Source organism: Hippichthys cyanospilos, chromosome 14 (genome assembly GCF_059441005.1).
Source record: "Hippichthys cyanospilos isolate Australia breed blue-spotted pipefish chromosome 14, RoL_Hcya_1.0, whole genome shotgun sequence".
NCBI lineage: Eukaryota > Metazoa > Chordata > Actinopteri > Syngnathiformes > Syngnathidae > Hippichthys > Hippichthys cyanospilos.
Window position 1 is genome coordinate 1,126,040 of NC_142382.1, and position 23,528 is coordinate 1,149,567.

At 44.9% G+C, this 23,528-nt stretch overlaps 2 protein-coding genes across 3 annotated transcripts in view; one reads left to right on the forward strand and one right to left on the reverse strand.

Annotated features, from left to right (window-relative positions):
* Positions 1 to 8,608, forward strand: part of atrn (attractin) — a 35,559-nt gene extending 26,951 nt beyond the window's left edge. For both annotated transcript variants that reach the window (XM_088432358.1, XM_088432359.1), the window contains 3 exons: positions 2,328 to 2,435; positions 6,758 to 6,872; positions 6,960 to 8,608. In XM_088432358.1, coding sequence (XP_088288484.1) covers positions 2,328 to 2,435; positions 6,758 to 6,872; positions 6,960 to 7,084 — 348 coding nt within the window. In that variant the 3' untranslated portion in view covers positions 7,085 to 8,608. The remainder of the gene's footprint in view (positions 1 to 2,327; positions 2,436 to 6,757; positions 6,873 to 6,959) is intronic.
* Positions 8,609 to 11,069: 2,461 nt separating this feature from the next.
* gfra4a (GDNF family receptor alpha 4a) overlaps positions 11,070 to 23,528 on the reverse strand; it is a 90,879-nt gene continuing 78,420 nt past the window's right edge. Inside the window, exons 4-10 of the mRNA XM_088433607.1 lie at positions 19,478 to 19,759; positions 17,316 to 17,396; positions 14,477 to 14,816; positions 14,224 to 14,333; positions 12,733 to 12,867; positions 12,459 to 12,619; positions 11,070 to 12,328 (exon numbers count right to left, since the gene is read on the reverse strand). Of these exons, the coding sequence (XP_088289733.1) occupies positions 12,179 to 12,328; positions 12,459 to 12,619; positions 12,733 to 12,867; positions 14,224 to 14,333; positions 14,477 to 14,816; positions 17,316 to 17,396; positions 19,478 to 19,759 (1,259 nt within the window). The 3' untranslated portion in view covers positions 11,070 to 12,178. The remainder of the gene's footprint in view (positions 12,329 to 12,458; positions 12,620 to 12,732; positions 12,868 to 14,223; positions 14,334 to 14,476; positions 14,817 to 17,315; positions 17,397 to 19,477; positions 19,760 to 23,528) is intronic.

Below are 23,528 nucleotides of genomic sequence, written 5' to 3' on the forward strand. Positions count from 1 at the left end.
TTATGTAGCGCATCATTAGCATTTGGACACGTTCCGCCGGCGGCGTATCATGTAATCTGCCGTTCCGTCACCCCCGGGTGACCCCCGACATCCATCGTCATCGCCAACTTCTTTGCAGCAAAGGGATTACCTCATTCTACCTCCTTTTAGCTTAGTTTAGCGCTGAAAAGAAGAGCCAGCAGCAAAACTTAGCATATTTATTTAATACTTCATCATATCATATACGTCTCGTCGTCACGCGTTATGGTTAGGTTTGGCGTTAGCGTTCCGGTAATAGGCAAACCATGAAAGTAGATTCCCGCCTCAAGTTGTGGGAAGTTGTCCTTGACTCCTGAGGTTATTTAATTCCGTGATCTTGCTTGTACTTTAAAGCGTTCACATCTTAAATCACCTTTCCCCATTGAAGTGAATGGAAATGCTGATAATCCGTTCCAGTAAGAATACAATTGCAAAAACTTTCTGCAGTGTATTTTAATTTAAAAAAATCATTTTAATTAAAAAAAATATATTAATTAAAAAAAGTCATAAAAAATGGGAAGTACAGATTTCACAAATACAGCATGGGACGCAGTTGATAAAGAAGATATACGTGTGCGTATTGTTAAATTGTTTGTCTACATGTTGCGCCGCCGTTTGTGTGCAAATATCCGTTTACTGCTGATTCTTGTGAAGTTGACTACAATTAATGTAAATTTTAGCTCTCAATTCAAGACAAAAACTTTGCCAAGTATATCTTAAGTCGAGGTTTCACTGTTACATTGACAGTTTTTCCTAGAACCAGCTTTTTTTTTTCCTTCTTCCTCCCCCAGCCAGGTGTTTTCATACATGAGGTTTAGTAAACGCGTGTCACTAGCGTTTGAAGAGACGAGGTGGACGCTGGAACATGTTTTGTCGATAAGCGCTCGCCGCTCTGCCGCTTCATTAAACTTATCAGCGGCCATCATTCACTCACATGGTGGTTCTTCCCAAAGTCCCCGGCCCTCCAGGCGGGATGAGGTCCCCCACCGCCCGCAACCTCCACATTGACGCTAGCAGATAAGCTAACTGCTAGCGTCGACGTGCGGGAAAAATCTTATCAGTTTTTTGACTGGCGGGCAGCTGAGATTCAATTAAAAAAAAATACTTAAGCAAAGAGGAAATACATTTCAGTGCAGTTGCGGATCCAAGAGAGGAGTCGGCAGCACCAGATAAAGATTTTTGATTGGCTTTACTTCTGTGACAGGTTGCCGTGTAAAGTCTGAGCCGGGGCCAGAAAAGCTAGGTCTTACATTTTACACGTCTAGGAACCGAGACTTGATCCGATCGGAACCTGGTAGTTCCTGAAATTTCTGAGGTTTCCTGGAACTAGGAAGCGGGAAAGCACTTTTGGCATCACAGGAACAGATGGAGCAACTTTTGGAAGACCTCCGGGTTCTGGACCCAGAGGAAGGAGCGTCCTATTTCGGTTCTGGGGTCATCACAAGTACTTTCTAAGTAGGCGCTTCTTTTTGAGAGGTTCAATGTCTTTGGAGACGGCACAGACGAGATTCCAGAAGCTCACGTTTGAAATCATTTCCCCGAGCTTTTTCTCAAAAAGAGCCAAAAATTGACCCTGGCTTAGAGTGAGAGTACTTTTTGACATCCAGGAACCTTCGGGTCTGTGCCGAACGTGCCCAATTGGAACCTGACAGTTCCAGGAGGTACTGTACAGAGGGTTCCCGGAATCCAGTTTTGGTTCATTTCGATCACAGGAACAGATTTGGTCACTTTTTGAAGACCTTTGTGTGCTGGAGCCAGAGGAACCTAAAAAGTTCAGGATGAATCAAAAGTGAGTAGTACTTGTGAGAGGTACGGTGTCATTTGAGACCAAAAACCTTTGGCACCGCGCTAAACATGCCCATTTGGAACCTGATAGTTCCAGGGACTACTGTCCCCCGTGCTGAGGACTTTGAGGGTCCTGGAACTTAATGGTGATCGCAAGATCTGTATCCCAGAATTCGGAAGCTTTTTAGCGCCATTTTGCGCTTTGACCCGTACGTGCGTTGAGGACTTTTAGGCTCCTGGAACTTTGATAGAGAATTTGGTTTGTTGATCACACGATTTATCTTAGAAGTAGGAAGTTTCGTAGCGCCGTTTTGTATATTGTCTCAATTTAGGTTTGAGGTCATCTACTGGGCCAAAATTGAGCTTCTCCTCCGGGAGCTTAGTACTTTGGGAAGGCGCAGGAAACTTTTGGGACGCCGCCGATCGCAACTTTGAACTTCCGGGCGCCACCTGAAGAACTGACAAGCCATCGTTTACGTTAGCGGCGAGCAGCCGAGGCTAACCTTCTCCTCTTGTTGCCGTAGCAACTGCTGAGAGAGATGCAGCAGATGGCTAGCCGTCCTTTCGCCACCATCAACGTCGCCTTGGAGACGGACGAGGAGCCGCCAGACCTGATTGGAGGAAACGTCAAGGTGAGCGCTAAATGCCGGATTCTTTTTTGAGGTTCTTCAGCTGTTGGCAAGCAACCGTCTCCTTTGACGGTCATTTTATAGCAATGAGATTTTAAACACGCGCGGAAGATTTTTTCGTTTGTAGCGCGGTCTATTTTTGTCCCTTGTTTATTTTTGTTTGGTCTTCAGTTGATGCTGTTTATGAACAAACGTATCAAGAAATGTCGATATGAAGCGGCGGCGTTTTTTTCCTTTTTCCAGCAGATGACTTGCATAACGAGATGTCAATGCGAGTTCACGCAAAGGAAGGCGGCGTGGCGAGAAAACAAACGAGTCGAGAAAATGTTTGCGCTGCCTGCTGCTTCGCTTTTGCGCTACAAAGGAAAAAAGTGTTCGGTAGCAGCTGTTGTTTGTTGAAGAAGTGGAGAAAGTCGGATTGTCCGGGGAATTTGAACGGACCCGGACGAACGGAGAGGCCGGCTCGGAAACGCTTCGCTTCCGCGGCCCGTGGGAACCGTCGTGAAAGGATGGAATTGCTGGAGGTAGAATTTGCAAGAGTTTGGAGGTCAGGGAGCAAAGATCGAAAAGGTTTTCCAAAAGCATTTTCCAAAGTGTTTGGATCATTGCCGCGTTCGTACGGCCATTCAAATCGCCAAAGGGAATTATGAATCGTGCGCTCTCGTGTCTTCAGGCTGTGACGGCCCTGAAGCCATTCGAATAGGGATTTCGCCACTGTGTGTTAGCGCCCTCTGTTGGCGACGTTTGGAGGCTTCCGGCGGATCCCGTGTGTCAAAAACATTGCTCCTCATTGAGTCTGGGAACTTGTCCATTGCGCAGACCGCTTTCTAGCTATTGGAAGGTGACCTCTGGTAGCCCTAGCGGTGGGTAGACTAACTACGCCTGAGATGCTTTAGGAAGCATCTACGGATCGCTAATTGAAAATGAATGTTTACATTCCTAGCGTCCGCCATGACAGTCCACGCGCCACAAAAAAAGATGACTTTGAAGCGGCCATTTTGGCTCCCACCAAGTAAATCAGTTTAGCCTCCCGGGCTTGTTTGTTTTCGCAAATCTGGTGGGTGCGCCCCCCCATGCGCGGAGCCATAAAAAAAAGTGTGAAGAATCCGTGTCTTCAAATCGGCACGCCATGTTTAACATTTAGTTTTGGTTTGTATGGTGGACTTCACCTGGTGTTTCCCTCTAATTTACTGAGCCTTTGCTGATCTTATCATGGGACGTCTGCTCTTGTGCGTGGGCCTTATCTGCACTCCCGCATGTGTGTTTGTGTGTGTGTGTGTGTGTGTGTGTGTGTGTGTGTAACAAGCTCTAAGTCAAAACATCAGACAAACGCCACTATCAGCTTAGTCCTGGTGGGCGTCCTCCATCTGCGCTTGGGCTTTTCTTCTCCTCCCGCCTGCGTCCTCCTTTTCTTTCTGCCGCTCCGCCGCCGGCCGAGATCCAATTTAGATCCTCCCGCCCGCCCGCCCTCCTCCGCCGCCGGGCCGTCCGCACGCCCCTCCGTCCGTCCGTCCTATCTGCGCGGCGGCGGCGGCGGCGGCTCAGATTGAGCTGGCGGCAGACTCGCCGCTGTTGTTTCGTGGCTCGTTTATCAGGCCGCCGCCGTTTGAAAAGCGAGGGCGCGCAAAGCCCGCTCGCATTCATTAAAAGTTGTCGGTGGCCTTAAACGCTCGTCCAAAGCGGCCGAGGACTCTCCTCCGGCCGTATGCCAACAAGAGATTGGAAAGAATGTTTGATTGCCGCTCAATTGGCTTTTTAATTGGAATTCTACGACAAGCGCTTATTTATTTTTTCGCGGAACGCCGCCAAAGTCGAAGGTTCTTGCTGTTATTTTGCTTTAGGGGCAAACATTTCTTATGAATGAACTTCAGAGGCTTCACTCGACTATGCATAAACAAATGCGGGCAAGGCCCGACTTATATTTGGGGAATTACGGTAACGCCCCTTTAAATGTCAACTGTCCCTTTGTCTTCTGTATATGGCCTGGAATCGAACGAGAAAGGTTTCCGTCTTTTAGCTAACCTGTTTAGGCCTCAAACCACTTGAAATTGCCATTTAATCGAGCCGTTTAGATTAACATTAGCTCAGTTAAATTCCGCTTAAACTAACCTAATTTGACATGAAATGAATAACTGAGGAATGGTCACGTCCTCTTGTCTTTCATCTCTTGTTTGGGTTAGCCGCCGTCGCTAACAGATTCCAATTAAGGATTGTAATTGCTTCCGGCTAAACAAGCTAAGCGTTCCATTTCTTTCTCTTTTTTTTTTTCTCCGACGCTCATTTGTGCTTGTTGACAAACCGAAGCTGCGGGAAATCATCATCTCGCAAAGAGGCCTTGGCGCCGTTCCCCGCGCTCGTTTTTGGGCGATGAAAGAGGCGCGGCGGCGCGCGTGCGAGCGGGGGGAGGCTAATAACTGCAGCTTAATTGAAGTAGGACGCCTCGCTCTGCCTGCGCCCCGTAGATAATAAGTCGGCGTGTTGCGCTCGTGGCGCCCGAGACCGCTCGTGTGCTCCCGAAAGCCAAAGGAGAAGAAAGGTGATTTTTTTCTTCTTCTTCTTTTTCCGTTTGCGCAACATTCATGGAAGCGTTTCAGAACTTTTATCTCAGTTTTACTCGGTGCATGCGCGCGTGCGCCCACGCGGAAAATAGATGAACGTGACGGATCTACATGCAAACAGGGCGAAATTTACTATAGATGTCTAGATAGATAGACGGCCTTTATTATGATTACACCTGCTTGTGCAAGGCCGTGAAATTTGGACTTAACCAGCTCGCGCCGTCCAAGAAACGTCCAATAGGATTGGCCCATGGGGCGAGACCCAACGGTATTCCCCGCATTTAAGTCCACGTGATAGGTGGGAGAGGAAAGATTGTTGTATCTGGGGAACTCCTTGTCCAGAGTCCAGATAGTCGTCGTTTTGGGAGCAGCTGCGCATGAGACCGAATGGGCTTCGTTCGATGCGGGAGCCTCTAATTTCTCCGTGGCCGCGACCGAGGATTCGGGAGCCGCGTCCGCTTTGGGTTGCGGTCTGAGCCACGCCCACCACTTTAAAAAAACAAACAAAAAACAGGCAGCCTGTCCTCCAATTCTCCACTACTTACAATGCTGCGCTGAGAATTTTATCCGGTGCGAGTGGCTGTTTTAATATGTGGTGCCAAGGATCATTTTAGATCCGTGATCCGTATGTACGCACACCGCTCAAAAATATACGCCAAGGTGGACGCAACAACATCGCGGAAAGGTGCTATGTACACAAAATACACAATACATATTACATGGGCGTCGTTGATTTTAGTATACGATACAGTGGTGCCTCGACGAAATATTCGGGTTACGAAACCTCTTCGGAAAAATAGCGTTGATAATTACGTGAACTAATCAGTGACTAAAGTAATCAACTACATGATGTACTTAAGTGCCAACCATCCTCGTACTTCAAAACCGAAATAATTGATAACCTGGACAAAAAATACGCGTGAAGGAAGGAGACCAAGGAGAAGAAAGTGTGTTGAGAAGGAGCAAGCGTGCGTCTGGTAGCTGACAGAGGCTAAAGCGCTTCAAATGCAGACAAATGAGATTACGGCCGCAAGCGCGCACACGCGCGCGCGCAACGTCCGCGTCGCCAGTGTTCCGCTTCAACAATAAATCACGTCGCTGCGCTGAGGTCAGTGCGGAAGAAGCCGCGTGGCGGCTAAACCGCATCTACTGCATACTTGCATGAGTTGCTTACGCGACCCGTCTTCTGGACCGCAAACGCACCCAAAAAGTTAGCAAATAATTCACTGGCAAAATTTGCATTGGACAAAAAAAAAATATATGTATATATATATATATATATATATATATATATATATATATATATATATATATATATATATATATATATATATATATTGGGGTAGTGGTATATGAATGGAAGTGGGTGAATAATTCACACACATCACGTTGATGGTTTTCTTTATTGCTGCCTTCAGGCAAGACTAATAAAAGAAAGGCAGTCAAACACGCACGCACGCACGCTCGCACGTCGTCGCTGCCGGTAAAAGTAAACATCGACTCAGACGGAATATATCAAAGTGCGAAATAGGTCAAACCCGCGATAACATTATACTACCTGCCTCGATGATGTGGGTGTGTGTTTGCAGGTGTTTTACTGCCTTTCTGAGGACACTTGTGTGGACCATTTATTATACACACACATATATATACATATATATATATATATATATATATATATTTTTTTTTTTTTTTTCAAAGGCAGCAAGTGTTGGCCTTTCTCCGGCCTCGGGCGACGGCAGCATTTAATTTTGCATTTTCCCGCAGTGCGTCCCGAAGCCCATCGCGTTGGAGCCCTGTTTCGGAAACAAAGCGGCCGTCCTTTCCATCTTTGTCCGTCTTCCGCGAGGCGGCGGAGGGATCCCGCCTCCGGGACAGTCGGGTAAGGCGGCGACGGCGGCGAGAAAGCGCGGCGCTCAGCTCAGCTCAGCTCAGCTCGGCTCAGCTCGCCTTCCCCCGCGGGGTTCAGGTCTGGCGGTGGCCAGCGCCCTGGTGGACGTCTCCCAGCAGATGTGCCTGGGCTTCAAGGAGAAGTCGGGGGGCCCGAGGAGCCGCAAGCAGCAGCCCAGCGCTCAGCCCTCCACCTGCATCTGAGCGCCCAAGCCCCGCCTCCTCCCTTCTTCGCGGACTCCTCGGAGGCGCGCGGCGGGATCCCCCGAGCTTTGGGCCCATTTTCGCGCCGCCGGACGAGACGCCCGTCCCGCCCCCTTCCGAGACCGCTCGGACTCCCTCTCCGGTTTTAAACCCGCCGGGATCCCCGACCGCTTCCCCAACCCCGGGCGCCGAAGGGCGTTTTGCCGCTGGCGCAACGGACGCCAAAGATTCCGGCAACTTCCCAAGCTCCCGTTGGTCCAGGTCGGTGGCTCATCTTTTTGAGGAATGTGCTAATATTAGCTAGCCGTTAGCTCTTTGCGTCCTTTGTTTTTCCCCGGAGGGAATTGCTGTTTTAGCGTGGAAATGTGATTCTTGCGCTCAACGCTTTCGGGATTCTGAGTTCGCTCGTCAGCGACGCCGCTCGACTTCCGGCTTGGGTCAACGGCCACTTAGCTGGAGTTCGTTGAAAAAATTCCGCATGGGTAAACTGCACATTTTAAGTCATTTCCACCCGCTCAAAAAAAAAAAAGCAAATTCTTGGCGATTTGCCGAATATCGCCAAATTTTCTGACCCGATTCGACTTCCCTCTTAGCTCGGCAGCTAGCGCTAAAACGTATTTTCTCATCCGCGAACAACAGCTCGCATTTTAGCGTCCGAGATTCCGGCAACGTTACTCTCACCATTGCCAGTTTGCTGGGATTTACGTGTATTCCAACCTGCAAGAAAACTGAGAATACTAAAATCGGCACTTTTCAAACGTGAAAGGAAAATGTGTCTTTTAGCGTTTAGTTTTCTTTTCGGAAGTGTACGGAACTAGCTAACGGAATATCTCAAGATCCGTCATCGTCTTTTTTTTGGGGGGGGGGGGTCATGTACAGAAATGTAACTGGAACTACACGTCGGAATGCTGAAACATCGCTTTAAAGTTGCTTGCCAAAAATGCTTAATTTATCGCGAAAAAGCAGAGGTGCGGAATACTGCAATTTTTCCTTTGTGACTGCTTTGATTGTGTTTTAGTCCAATTTATTCCAAAATGAAATTTTTGGGGGGAGTTTTTTTTTCGCCGCTATTGTATAAAACGTCGGATTACGCTAATTGATTAAAAAGACTAGAATTCACTGAGCGTTTCCTGTTTTGGGTCGGCCCGCGATGGCGTTAGTCTTCTCGCGCTTTGTTCGCCGCTTCACTCGAGATATGCGGGAAAAGTTTCTCCATTTTTAATTATCGGCAAGTTCTTGAGCGTCCAGTCGAAAAATGTCAATTTAAAAAGCGTGTTTATTTCCCGGCTTGAGGCTCTCCGACATTTTTATCGTCCGGCGCGCAAACGTCACCTGCAGGTGCGGGACGAAAACAAGCGCAAAGCTATTAACTTCTTTGCCCTCGGAGAAAAAAGGTTAAATAGGAAAAAAATATATATAATATAGTCACAATAAAAATAATGGCGTGAGCCCAAAAAGCCTCGTTGAGCTCGGGTCACAATTTTTGTGTACAGCCTAAAAAAAAAAAAAACAAGCAATAAAGAATTCTAAAGCGGTCAGGAATGTTCGGAAATTTCCGAAAATTTTCAGACTAAGTGAACCCCCGCAAAGCCCATTTTAGCCTACTTGATGCTGAATGTCTTTCGTTTGGTCTTTTGTGCGTTTTTTTTTTCTCTCGTACGGCACAAATTCTCACATTTCATATTAAATATTAAAAAATATATATTTTCTACTTATTAATTTTAATTTGCGAGGTGCAAACTTTTCCTCAACATTTGGGGTATGAAACATGTAGTACGTGAAAAACCGACAAGCATAATCAGGCGAAATTGCCGACTACGAAAGTGTGGGGGTTTTTTTCAGTTTTTTTTTTTCCCTCCAAATGTTCTTTGGTGTTCAGTTCGAGGTTCCTTTGCGTGAGAATAAAGATTTTAGTTTTTGTTGTGTAAGTAACGGAGAAGGTGAAAATTTGCAAAAAGTCCGTCCGTTCTTGACTGAATCTGAATCTCGACTGAATCCGTTTCCGGTTAAACCTCCAGGGTGGTCAAAGCTGTTTGCAAAGTTCTACATTGTTTTTTTTTGACAATTTTGCAAGTGTGATGTATGTTAAATGTAAACAAAGTCGTTAACTGTGAGGAAAAGATAGTATATCAATTGTAATCATACCGTGAAATTTTTACGAAATGGAAATATTTTCCTTTTTTTTTTTTTTTTCAACTGAATTTCGCAGTTGCTTTTCTAAATTTGACGACGTTTGTTGACGATAAGTGTTACGTCGAGGGAAACGCGTAAATGCGAACGTTAGCGAGCTTTGTCCTTTCTCGATTTGGAGAATTTATGATTGTTTATTATTGCTTCAAGACGAGTCACGTCTGTGAGAAAGAAGCGATTACGATTCCGGGTGGGATAAAATCGAAACTACGATGAGACAGAACTTTTTTTTTCTCCAAAAAGTGCTATTGTGCGGTTTTTGCTAAATTTGACCCAGGATTTGCATGACGTTTTCCGACTAAAACTGTTTTGTTACGCCGAGGGAAACACGGCGCAAAACGTAAACGCGAAGGTTAGTTAGTTTTGTTCTCTCTCAACTGAATAATTTGGGGAATTTAACGTCGCTTATCCCGAGAAGAATTCATGGCTAGTCACGTTTGTCCGAAAGAACTGCATGATGATTCCACGTAGGATTAAATCAATACTACTACGACATTCAAGTTTTTTTTTTCTTTAATCTCTCTCTTTTGGTATTTTGCGGTTTTTGCAAAATCTTACGTAGAATTTGCATGTTGGCGAGTTTTGTCCTCTCCCGACAGAAGAATTTGGAGTTTACGATTGCTTTTTTTTAATCATTTTTCAAGGCTAGTCACATTTGTGGGAAAGAAGTGTATTACGACAACAAAATCAATACTACTTCGAGACAGATGTTTTTTTTTTTCCTCTCTTTTCCGATATTGCGGGTTTTGCGAAAATTTGACGTAGAATCCGCGCAGTTTGCTAACGGCCCCCTTACTCGAATAATATGGCCGTTTTTTGTTTTTGTTTTGTGCAAAAAAATAACTGTAGTCTGCCTGCTGTCAGATGAATTATTTTTACAATGTTAGCGTAGCAGCACTGTCCCGTGATAAAATCTCAAGGTTTTTTGTTTTTACGTCGTTTACAGCAAAAGGCATTTTTTTTTTTTGTTTACATTGTTTACATCTTTTGTTAAGCGAGCTATTGAAATAACGATGCACAGCGGTTCCGAGTTTCAAAGTTCGTTATTCCGTGAATTGCATTCGTGGAAGTTAGCATCTTGTGTATGTACGTGCAAAGATTTCATTTAGTTTCGGTGAAGCGTATCTTCGACGTTGAGAAAAAGCAACGCGGAATACGCTTTTCAAGGAACTGCGAAAAAATGGGCGGGACTTGTGTTGAGGGTGGAGCCAGTGTCCTTGTACAGCGAATGCTTGCGATAATCTTGACATTTTTAGTGAAAAACACTGGCTGCGTTCTTTGCTCTCTGTATTCTGAAATATAAACACATACTGTATTGTATTTAAACGCTAACACACTGCGTGAAGCAGTCGAACAACGTCGCCCCCTTTTGGTTGGTCATATAGCGGCATTACAGCCTACTAGTCTGTCCATATGTATAATTATTAATAAGTACGTCTTTTGTACATAATGGGAAAGTATTGTGAATGACATTTTCTTGAATGCTTTTAAACAAGGAGTAATTTATGGCAATTTGGAAAAAAATACAGCCACATCACAGCCAGTTTATTAATTAGTCTTTTGTAAGTATTGGCGCCGAGCGAGCTAGGCTAAGCTACGCCGCTATGCTAACGTAAGTCGACTAGAGAGCTTGTAATTTACTGATTGTGTTGTACATAAGATGATGATGATGATGATGATGACACAATGTTTTGGACTGATTACATGTGAAAATAAAAGATAATAAAAAAAAAAGTTTCTTGCCATATTTTTAATGAAGCATGCACACAACTTAATTTAAGGAAGACAATAGTCCTTTTTCATTATTATTGACTTTATTGAGTGAAAGTGTGGAACAACACAAGAAATAGCAAAGAAGTTTTTTTTCCCTTTGGTTGTCAATCATCCCCTGGTTGTCATGGCAACCGACATCCCTTCTTTCGAAGCAGCAGCGGAGTTTGTCTTGAACGTTCCAAATCCAAAACACAATCGGGTGACGAAAGTGTTGGGACGCTCTGAAAACTGAAAAAGTCTCGTGGCCGCTTTTGTGATGCAAACGAAATGGTTTTCAGCTTGCAAAGGCATTGACACATTTTCTCCTAAATTTCTGGAAAATTTGCAGGTAAATTTCCACATAAGGTTCAGCAGAAATTTTCCAACTTGGAAATTTTCACTGGGAATTGAGTCACGTTCAGACATCAATACGTAAATGTACTTTCTCATGCAAAATGGATTGCTCTCCTTGCCCACGTGAGGGCATCACACTATCTTAACTCATTCGCCGCCCTGCTCCATTAAAAAAACGTACATAGCCGTCAATGGCAGTGAATGAGTCAGTAGCTCTGTTTTTTTTTTTTTTTTTAGTCACTAAAATTTCAGTTTTTAAAACAAAGCATAAATAAACTTTTGAGACAGTCAGCGCAAATCTTGATTAATGAAAGCATTATGAACTAAATTAACGTTCCCAATTCTCGCTCAATTCCCGTAGAAATTTTCCATCTTTGAAAATTCCGCCGTTGTGCAATTCGGACCGAGTCGCCTTTGGAAAAAATGTTTTTGATGACAAGTGAAGAAAGGAAGGACGGCCCAGCACATCGAAAACACAAAAGAATTTTCCAATTAGCATCCACACAAACACGATGTTTTCGTCCGTTAAAAAGTGTCCACAAAATGTTGCGCGTTTCATTTTTTTTTTTTTTGCCGCAACACGACAACGACAACACGATGTGATCCGTTAGTCGATCGCTAACGTTAGCCGCGGGCGCTAACCGCTATCGATCGCCTTTCCACGACGGGGACAAAAATAATTTGAATTTGCCACGAGAGTTCCTTTTGTCGGCGGCGCGGCCAAGCGGGAGAGGTCGCGGCGCGCTTCCCGTTTGCGGCTTGGGGGGGGGGGGAGTCACGGCGGGCCGGGGCCGCCCCCTAGTGGCAGCAGCGGAGAAGCGGCGTGAGCAGGAGCCAGCGGAGGGCCGGCGGGCGCGGGAGAGGGCGGGCGCCGTTGCGCTCCGACAGGTCGGGCGACGCCAGCGTGGAGTCGCCCGACTCGCCCCAAAGTCGCTCGTTGCCGTTGACCTTCGGGGCGCAGGCGCAAGGTTAGTCTTTTTTACCTTGACCTTCTTGGACAAGTTTGACTTTATGCGTAGTTTTGGTCTAATATTTTGGGCGTTTTTTCGTGAGAGGCTTTTGTACGCCGGGCACCAACCTGAGTGGGAATCTGGGCCCTCAGGATGTTCTGCGCCGTTTCCGCGGAAAGTTCGGGAACGGCGGCGGTCGGGGGCGCTTGGGCGCCGCGGACGGCCGGGCTGGGGACGGCCCCGCCCGTTTTCACGTCGGAGCTGTTGCCGAACGCCGAAATGGCCTTCTCTGGAGAAAAAAAAAAGTGAGTTGATCTGAATGAAGCTTCTAGACGGCGCTCTTGAACGCATGTCCAGCCTTTATTTGGAAGCGTTTCCTGAATATCAGTGTGTTTTACTGACGCAGGCAGACGTTGTGGTGGAAGAAGCCCAGGAAGGCGGCGCACTGCTCCCGCTGGTGCGCGGCGGTACTGCAGGAGCACCAGGGTCCCACGTTGGAGGTGGAGTTGTCAAGGTAGTTGGGGGTGATGGTGCTGCCTGTTTTCAACAAACCAAGGCCGATCAAAGGAAAAGAAGGTCAATTAGCATTAGCTTGTTAGTATTTACCCTTTAAGGTCATTTTTGTAACTCATAGTCTCACATTTTTAAGAGAGAGTTTCATTCCGTATTTATGTTATTTTTAATGACTGGTGTTCAATGCGAGTTTACATTTATATATTGTGTTTACTGTACATATCTATGCTGAAGTACCTCGAGTAGTTCTAGGAAAGTAATCACTTTTAGACCTTCCTTCAGTCAGCGAAAAAAACAATCTAAGTGGCCTTTTAAGATTTGTATTTGAGTAGCCCGGCTATATTTATTGAGAGAGTGCCCTATAAAGTAGCAAAGTGGCGTCAGAATAGCCAATAAAGTTGAAAGGACCTCGGAACATTTGAAGACTTTCTTCAAATAAATTGCTGCAATAGCGCCAACACACTGACGGCTCCTTTTCCGACGCTTTACTACGCTTTCAAATTGCGCTTTTTTCTTCCAAGCCGTGGTTAGGTTTTCAAACTCCAACCTTCAAATTCTGACGTCGACCGCAAAAGTATCGGCACTATTTGACTCTCTTGAAACACGAAGACGATTTTAGACAAATATAGTCAGCACGGTAGTCGTCCGACAGACCTCGCCAGCCTATATGGAGCAGTTGAGTGGTAACGTTGTTAGCATTTACCACTGCTCGCCGATGCTAGCAGTACTAGCCCAGCATCGTTGGCGACGGTATAATACAACAAAGGTCTGGGGTGAAAAAAGTTGACCAAGTCTGGTAAGTCAACTTTAAACATACATGTTGTTGCATAATGATTTCTACTTATTTGTTTTCTTGAGTTTTGCGCTTGTGTCTCAGCTCCCATTCATTTGTAATTTTTGCACCGATTTTGTTGAGAAATAACAAAGAGTAGTTAGAGGGCGGGCTTTCATTCAAGACCATATCAGCATCCCAAAATCAAATAAAATTTAAAAAAAAGGAAAAGTATCCAACAATATATTCTGCCAATACAAGCAAACTACAGTGGCTTGCTTTTGGCTTTTCAAAATGTAAGCACCGGGGGCCAGTCAAGACCAAAAGTCTGCTTGTCAAGAAGAAGAACAGGAAGTTACTGACTCCTGGAATCGTTTGAAGAATGGTCTCTTTTTAAATAACATCAATACGTGTGTAATCTACATTTTATGGGAACATAACTAAATAGTAATGACTTTTTGTCTCAAATGGTAATCACGCGCTAATGCTAATCGCGATTGCTAATCGGTTAGCGTGGGCACATCTTTCGGGGGTGTCTAAAAATCCTGACGTATAGAAGATAACAAATTACGAGCCCCGTACGTGATTCTACGATTGTTTTTTCTTACCGATGAGGCCGGTGTAGGCCAGCAGACATGCGGCGTGGTTCTCCTGCTTGCACCCGCTGGGGCTCTCGTCCCAGGGCTGGCAATCGTATTGGAACTGGGCCCAGCGCGACCTGACAACGCAAAACGTCGAAGCCGAACGTAGGAACGCTCCAAGACAAACGTACCGTTTGTTAATATCCGTTTTTCGCCCGTTTGAATTTAGCGCGCGACCGTCGGGACGCGTAGCTTTTCGTTCTCGGGTACGGGGGCCCACCTGCAGACGTAGTCGGCCTTGCAGAGCCTGAGCTGGGCCGGGCAGGCGGGCTTGTCCCGGTCCTCGTAGGAGCAGGAGGGCACCAGGGTCTGGCGGCGGCGCTGGGCGCAGGCGGTGTCGGCGCAGGGGCAGAAGAGCAGCTCGTGCGTGTAATCGGGCGGCACGCGGTCGAAGAACTTGCGCAGCGCTTTGTTGCAGCGGGCCCGGTTGCAGGGGCCCGAGCGGGCCGAGGGCTGGAGGCAGGACGACACGTACTCGCTGCGCAGCTTCTGGCACGTCTCGTCGATGTTGCAGGCCTTGGCCGCGTCCAGGCAGCGGTTCACCGTCCTGGCTTCCGACTCTGCAAAATACCGCAAAAAAACCTCCAATTTCTTTATACTTTAAAGAGAGAATTCTGACGCTCGAAATTCTGGCTTTAAAAGCCGAATTCCGGGGACGAATTTTGCTCGGTGACCCCGAGCGACCTCGCGCGCCCGCCTCGGTGCCCCTGCGCCAACCCGACCTGCCCGCTTGCTAATGATGCGAGCCGGCCCATGTGTGCCCCCCCCCCCCCCCAGTGAGCTGCAAGTCGACGCGGCCATGATGGTGGCTCATTAGTGCGGAAAGCGCCCGCGGCCTCCTCTCTCCGAGCTGTCCCATCAAATATGGTTGGACCCCGGAGACCCCCCCCCCCCCGGCGGAGGAGGAGCCCCTTGATGAAAGAGGGTACGCGAGACGCTCGCTGGCCACTTCCTTTGCCGTGTATGCAAATCAGTCACCAAATGGATAGTTTTTCTAATGCCGTACGACATTCTCTTCAAATTGAGCGCAAATGAATTGGAACATGAAGCAACCTTTTGCCAAAATGTGACCCCTTTCAAAACAGCGCATCCTTTTATCCTCAAACACGTTGGAACATATACAGTACGCAAATATATTCCAAAAGGTTTTGCAGTCCGTAAAGCATTTTTTTTTTTTTTTTGCAATTTAGCCAAACTGTTTTTAGTATTTTAGCCTTCAAATACATTAGAGCGTACATATAAATATGTTGGAATGAGATTTTTAGCATTTTAGCCAAACTGTTGTTAGCATCTAGCCAAAAGCACACTGGAACATACACATAGATATGTTGGAACAGGTTTGCCAGTTTAAACTATTTTTAGCATTTTAGCCAAAAAGATTTGAACAATTTAGCCAAAAGTCCACTAGAACCTACTTTGAAATATGTGCAAGCAAATTTGCCAGTCCCAAAAATGTGAAGCATAGCTGTTGTTGGCATTTAGCCAAAAGCACGTTAGAACGTACGTGTAAAAATATTGGAACACGTTTGCTAGTCCAAAATGTTTTTAGCATTTTAGCCAAACTGCTGTTAGCATTTAGCCAAAATCACATTAGAACGTACGTGTAAATATATTGGAACACGTTTGCTAGTCCAAAATGATTTTAGCATTTTAGCCAAACTGCTGTTAGCATTTAGCCAAAATCCCATTAGAACGTACGTGTAAATATATTGGAACATGTTTGCTCATCAAAAGATTTTTAGCATTTTAGCCAAACTGTTGTTAGCATTTAGCCAAAATCCCATTAGAACGTACGTGTAAATATATTGGAACGTGTTTGCTCGTCAAAAGACTTTTAGCATTTTAGCCAAACTGTTGTTAGCATTTAGCCAAAAGCACATTAGAACGTACGTGTAAATATATTGGAACACGTTTGCTAGTCCAAAATGTTTTCGGCATTATAGCCAAACTCTTTTGAAGCCAAAAATCCACTCGAACGTCCTCAAAAAGATTTTCAAACGGATTTGCCGGTCTCAAATATTATTAGCACCGAATCCAAACTGTTAGCATTGAGTCTTTTTTTCACACGATGAGGCGATATGATAATAAGGCGAAGGTTGTATTTTTCTAAGGCCTTGTGAAGTCGGCGCTTTATTTGATTTCTTTTCCAATTTGCAGCCGCTCTTGAATAATAAGAAGGGTCAAGGGCAAAAACAAAAAAAATCATATGAAGGTGGCACGCCACATTCCGCCATTTTCGTAAGCAAACGGTCTCTCGCCGCCGTCATTTTGTCATTCTGGCGTTCGCTAAAATGGCTTTTCTTTCAAAACGGAGATTTCGTACTGGCCGTTCGGTCTCGCCGCCGCATCCCGGCGACAGCTCGTAGATTACGGAAAAAAAAAAGCATTGGTGCTCATAACGATAAACGGCGCGACGCCCTGATTGTGATTGACGAAGCCTCTGGGCGCCGATTATTATTATTTTTTTATTCCTCGCTACAAGTTATCGCTTATGCTAATGTGGCGTTAAGTGCTGTTCCGCGCCAAAGGAACTTTGAAGGCCTCATTAAGCTAATTAGCATATGACCGGACCGCGGCGGCTTTACGATCCATCTTCACCAAACTCCAAAACAACATCTTCTGTATCGCAAAACTTTTTTCAACGCCGTACCCACCGGCGACCATTTGGAAGGTTTACCGCGCTGTTAAAATGTCGAACGTCAAGCTAGTATTACAGCTAATAATAGTAAAGCTAATCTTGACTATCACCGCATTTTGTTTTTCATACGATGGCTTTTGTCGACAGACGATTGGATGAAAACGCTTAGCTCGCCCCTCGTAACTTTTTGTGATCTTCCAAGATGGCTCTGGCGACGTCACTTCAAAAAGGCTAACGTACGTAAATGCTAATGAATGCGCATGCTAGCCAAATCAACTCGCATTCCGTATCATTTTCAGGGTTACAAATGACAAACCTCCGAGCATTTTAGCCAAACACTTAGCATTTAGCCTATATGAATATTAGGAGGTCCGCGCGCGTATTTTTTTTTTCGGTTCGGCGACAGGGCTCCAAATCTCACCGGCGGCGATGGAGGCCAAGCGAACGTAGTCGGATCCCCGCTCCTCGGGTTCGTACGGGAAGTCGTCCACCAGGCGCAGGCCTGCCAAAAGACCAGATGTTTGTCCGTCACGTCGCCATGGCAACGCCGCCGAGCGTCAGCGCATCCTCCAAAGAAAAAACAAGAAGCCATGAAAGAGGAAAAAAAGCCAATCTGAATTTCAAGCCCTCCGGCGTAGTTTCGAACGAGTTTTGACGCACAGATGCGCATTTTTTTTACGCCCGTATTCGTACTCACAATATTAGCGGAACGGGTGGACGTCCGCCGGCTCATGCGGCCGACGTCCTTACGGCGTTATTTTCAACAAAATCCCCGAGCAGACCGAACCGACGTCCGAGTTCATCCTCGTTGCCGGAATTTCCTTCAGCTCCTGAATTATTTATTAATTCACGAATAACTTTATTATGGTTTACTTTGATTATACTTGCCAGAAATTCCCTCAACTCCAGAAATACTTGCAAGAAATTTCTTCAGCTCCTGAAATATTTACTTAACTTTATTATTGTTTACTGTATTTATTCACCCATCCATCCGTTTTCTATACTGGCCAGAAATTCCTTCAGCTCCTGAATTAGTAACTTTTTCATTATTAGCTTTATTATTGTTTGCTTTATTTATTCTTGCCTAAAATTCCTCAACTCCCGAGTTACTTGCCAAAAATGTCTTTAAAGCCTTAAATACTTGCCAAAAATTCCTTCAGCTCCTGAAATATTTATTATTAATTTATGATTGTTTTTTATTCATACTTGCCAGAATTTTTTTCATCTCCTGAAATATTTACTCATTTATTCATAACTTTATTATTGACTTGACTTATTCTTGCCAGAAATTCCTCCACTCCTGAATTACTTGCCAACAACGTCTTTCGCTCCTGAAATACTCGCCAGAAATTCCTTCAGCTCCCCAAATATTTCCATAGTTATAACGAACTTTCTTATTGTTTGTTCGTACTTGCCGGAAATTCCTTCAACTGCGAAAATATTGCTATTAGCCTCTTTTCCGCGAGCGTGTGCCGCCACATCTTCCTTTCAGTTTTGTTATGGAGTTGAACATGAAAAAGCGCGCGTGCAAACGTGTCAGGCGTGAAAAGTCATCTTGGGCATTTCACGCATCCTGTTGAGAGTCATTTCCCGCGTTTGATGAATGCCGCCGTCACGGCTGGGGGGGCGCAAGTCAATGAATAATCCCCTCCCTCCCTCCCTCCCTCCCTCCCTCCCTCCCTCCCTCCTCCTTTTTCGCCATTTCCACCGCAATATTGCCTTTTTTTAATGTACTTCAACTTCAAGCGCGCACACACACAAGAAATAAAAAATAGGAAATGCCCCCCCCCCCCCCCCTTCCCCCCCTTTGAGTGGCCATTTGAGGAAATTTCCTTGGGCCGTCAGCAGAAAATGAACAATTATTGATTAGTCCCTGCCTTTTAAAAGTGGGCTTTTCCACAATTAAACTTTTATGGCCAAATATAAAAGAAAAGGGAAGCAAGAAACCTGCAAACAATTACACATTAATGGGGGTGGGGGGGCTTCGTTGTCATACCCAAATATAAAAAAAAAAAATTGTCTCGAAAAAAGACCCAGTTGACTTTTTGCCTTATGTGCTGTATTCAATCCCCCCAAATTAATCTCATTTTATGGTGGGAAATCTGACTCGGGTGAGAATTCTGAACTTTTTGAGAATTCTGACTTTAGTAAAAAAAAAAAGGACTTGCGTTTAACAGGGAAAATTCTCACTCTAAAGTTCGAAATCTGACGTAGGAGTGAGAATTGTGAATGTAATGAACATTTGCTTCACTCAGAATTCTGACCTTAGTAAAAAAAAAAAAAAAAAAAAAAATTGCCTTTTTATTTTACAGGGAAAATTCTCCCTTTAAAGTCAGAGACTTGTGAATGTCGGCGACTCAGAATTCTGACTCCAGTCATAAAAAGGGAAAATTCTCATTTTCTAGTTAGAAAACTGACTCAGGAGTGAGAACGACAAAGGTTTTGAGAATTCCGACTTTAGTCCAAAAAACGTCCTTTTTTTTTTGGCTTCATAGGTAAATTTCTCACTTGAAAGTGGGAAACGAAAGTTAGGAGCGATAATGGCGCCCGGCCGGCGCGGGACATCGGCGGGGCGGTTCGGACCGTGCATGGCGGCCTGCTGCAGGCTCCAGTAGATGCTGAGGCAGTTCTTCTCCTTCTTTATGCCGCGCTTGCAGCGGCAGCCGCGCAGGGGCGTGGCCATGAGCGCCGTCACGGCGTTCTCGCACTGGTTGCGGGCGCCCGGTCCCAGCTTGACGCTGCCGTCGCCGGCCACGCACTGGCGCAGGGTGCGCAGGCGGGGGCTGCAGCCGTCGTCCGCCGAGCAGGCGTCGCCCGCGCTCAGGCAGTCCCGGCCGCCCCACGCCGCCGACGCGCCGGCCGTTCCTGCAAGGCACGTTCCAAAACGTTAACCGCGTCATCCGCATCATCCGCATCTCCGTTTACGGATTTCCCAAAACCTCGGGGTTATCCTTCCCGAAAGCCCGGGTATCCACGGCGACAGCCGGCGTTTCTACTCGGGCTTGAATCATAAATAAGAGACCGAAAATTCTGAATTTAAAACCCTAACCTTGGAATGCTGAATCTTGAAATTTTAACCTTTGGTTTGAGACCAAAATCAGGTCTTCAGACCTGAATTTGAAACCCGAACCTTGGAATGCTACATCTTGAAATTTTAACTGTTGGTTTGAGACCAAAATCAGGTCTTCAGACCTGAATTTGAAACCCGAACCTTGGATCACTAAACTTTAAAAACTTGAACCGTTGGTTTGAGACCAAAATCCAGTTTTCAAACTTGGATTTCAAACCCAAAGCACTGGAACACCAAACCTTGAAATTCTAACCGTTGTTTGAGACCAAAAATGTAGTCTTGGATCCTGAATTTGAAATCGTAAACTTGGCTTCAAACTCTGGCTCCAAACCACAATTTTGAATCCCTAATAATTCGATTTGGACCAATTCGGTTCGATACACCCGCATTTTGTACACCCAAATAGATTTTTGGATTTTGGATTTTTTTTTTTTTTTGGGAGGGGGAGGGGGGGTGTTGTTGTTGACACTCAAATCATCAGTTTCATAAATTTCCCGCCAAATTTCAACCCGCGAAAACGTCATCTTTTTCCTTAGCAAACGTCGTGTTGCCGCGGCAACGGCGAGCATCTCCAACTTCAGGCTCGGAACCCAAATCCCCGCGTTACTAGAACCTCCGACTTTGGCGTCACCACGGCCCAAAAAAAACCCCAATCCCTGCGACATCATCGCCACGACGACAACAACGCGCCAGTTACACGCCTCGGACGAAGCCGACGGGAGGAAAAGGAGCCGACGGGCCGCCGTCTTCATTTCCGCGCGCGGCGGCGACGCCCGAGGGATACGCCTGCCGCTCGCTCTATTATTGATGAATTTGGAGCCTTGTCACACGCCATCCGTCAGGCGGCGCCGACGGGATGACTGGCTCGGGATGTGACGCGAGCGTTGGCGCCGCCGCGCCTTCCAGCACGCTTGGCGCTCTTTGGACAGCAGTCAAAACAAAGTGGCCTTGGCCTTGTTTCTTCACGCCAAACATAAGCTGCTCACAAAAAAAAAAAAAAAAAACGTTGGCATGTTCCTGCTAAAAATATACAGTATGTATAGAAAAATGTGCCGATACTATCGTATCGATACCATTCTACCAGCTTGGCTTGTAACTTTTTTTACGAAGGAAAAAAAATACATGACTCAGCAAAGTCTTTGGCATTTTTCCTCAGTAAAATTTCATAATGAAGTGAAAAATACTTTTTTTTTGCCTTTATTTGTGTTATTGGAACATAAAAATGTGCCGATACTAACACACTGATACTACCTTCCTAGGTTGGTTTAAAACTTCACATGAAGGGAAAAATTGCACGACTCATGAGAGTGATTGGCATGTTATCTCAGTAAAATTTCATGATGAACCGAAAAAGTCTTTTTTTGCCTTTATTTATGAGTTATTGGCAATACTAACACATTGATACCAATCTGCTAGCCTGGCCTATACCTTCAAATAAAGACAAAAATTACACTACTCACCAAAATCTTTGGCATGTTATCTTCGTGTAATTTCATAATGATCTGAAAAATACTTTTTTTGTCCTTGTGTGTTATTATTGGCACATAAAAATGTGCCGATACTAGCACCGATACCATTCTACCTGCCTGGCTTCTAACTTTAAATGAAGGGGAAAAAAATACACCACTCACCAAATACATTTGAATGATGCCTTAGTAAAATTTCAAAATGAACCGAAAAAACTTTTAGCCTTAATTTGTGTGTTATTATTGGCACATAAATTGTGCCGATACTAATACACCGATACAACTACACCAGGTTGGCCTATAACTTAGCATGGAGGGAAAAGACCCGCAACTCACCCCAAAAATTGAAACATTCTTTCTATAAAATTTCCCAATGAAGCGAAAACACTTTGTCGTCGATTTTCCCGGCGGAAAACTGCATCACTCCCGACTGCGTTCATCTTTATAAAACTTAAGACAATGTTCTGCAAAGGAGTCACAAGAACACCATTTGGCTATGTGTTGCTCCCTGTTCCAGTTCATTTGCTCTCACTTTGAAAAGAGAAATTGAAAAATCTACTTTCGCTACATTAAATATCATTGGATTCAACATACTCATACGTAAGCTGTAAGTTGAATTCTACTTTAAGCAGTCTGATTTTATTTTGTATTTCTACTTGTGCAAAGTGGGAGTATGTTTGTGTGTGCGAGTGTGTGCGCACTAATGAGTGTGTTTGGCGCCATCCCGTCTGTGCATGTTTGGCTTGGTTAAGCCGCTAAGGAGCTGCTGCTTTTCAAAATGATGAGTTCATTGAAAAACAAACACAATTTAATCAACTTGATGATGTTATTAGTAAAACAAAAGAAAAAAAAAATGAACCGAAAGATTCTCATGCGTCATGTCGATGTGGACGTTTTTTAGTATTCTTCGCGCCCATTGAAGCACCTTGAAGTGCGGGCCGTTTTTTACGTCTTCGGTGACAGTGATTGAGCTTGAAGGTTGTCCGACTATTCTTTTCTTTTTTTAATAAATATTATATGATTGTAATTCATAACGTCCGCCTCTTCCCCGTTTTGTTGTCATTCATCATTTTTTGTCTTTTCACCCCGAGGTTAGGAAAAAAAATCCTTGGCGGACAAATGATGTAGAAACTTGGCTGAAATTGTTCGCCGACGCTCAAGGACGAAAACTTTAGTCTTTCCTAATTTACCCATCTGTCTCGTAAACGTGCGTCCAATTCGGTCGCAATTAGACAAAAATTTTGAGTAATTTACGTTTGAAATACCCCGGGAAATGCCAACCAAAAAGAAGCCCTAAAAGTTTTTACGTAAGACAAAAGGCACACTTAATTGTGTGTATTTGAGGCGTTTCAACTCAATTCCAATTTATCCGATTCACGCCATTTCAATTTCAACATGTTCCTTATATGCATATGAGGGGAGCGTACATTTTTGGTGCTCCAAATATTTACCATTTTCCCATTATCCCTCATTTTACACCCCACACATGCCATTCATTTCCAATGTGAAATTTGTATTGTATGTACAATTTTTGGAATGATGAAAATCAAGGTGAAATGAACGAGCTAAATATTGTGAATGTGAAATGGGAAAGCTTTAAATGCGAATGTCAAATCTACCAATGCAAGTGAATGGTACGTTTTTTTGTTGGTACACGATTGGGAATTGTGGGAAAACGGTATATTTTCAAAATACCAAAATTACAAGCACCTCTTACATAAATATGTGGAAGATTTTGAAACTTGAATGCCGTGAATCGGATAAATTGGAATCGAGTTGAAACGCATCAAAAACAGGCAGAATAGAGGAATACCAAATATATACGCACAAAGGAAAACTGTAGTAAGCGGTTTTTCAATTACCTGAGCATTATTATTTAATGCCCATTTTGGTCATTTTTGTCACGGGCCACTGAAAAATGCATGGGGGCCCGCGGGCCATTGTTTGGACACCGTAGTGCTACACCAATCGATCTTTGAGAGCTAAATTCAAAACCAGTTCTTCAGAGAACTAAAAAAAGAAAAAAAAATGGAAGGCTACCTGTGCCTTGTTGGGCATAAGTGGCTGAGCCTACCAAATTCGCAAATCAAACAGGCCC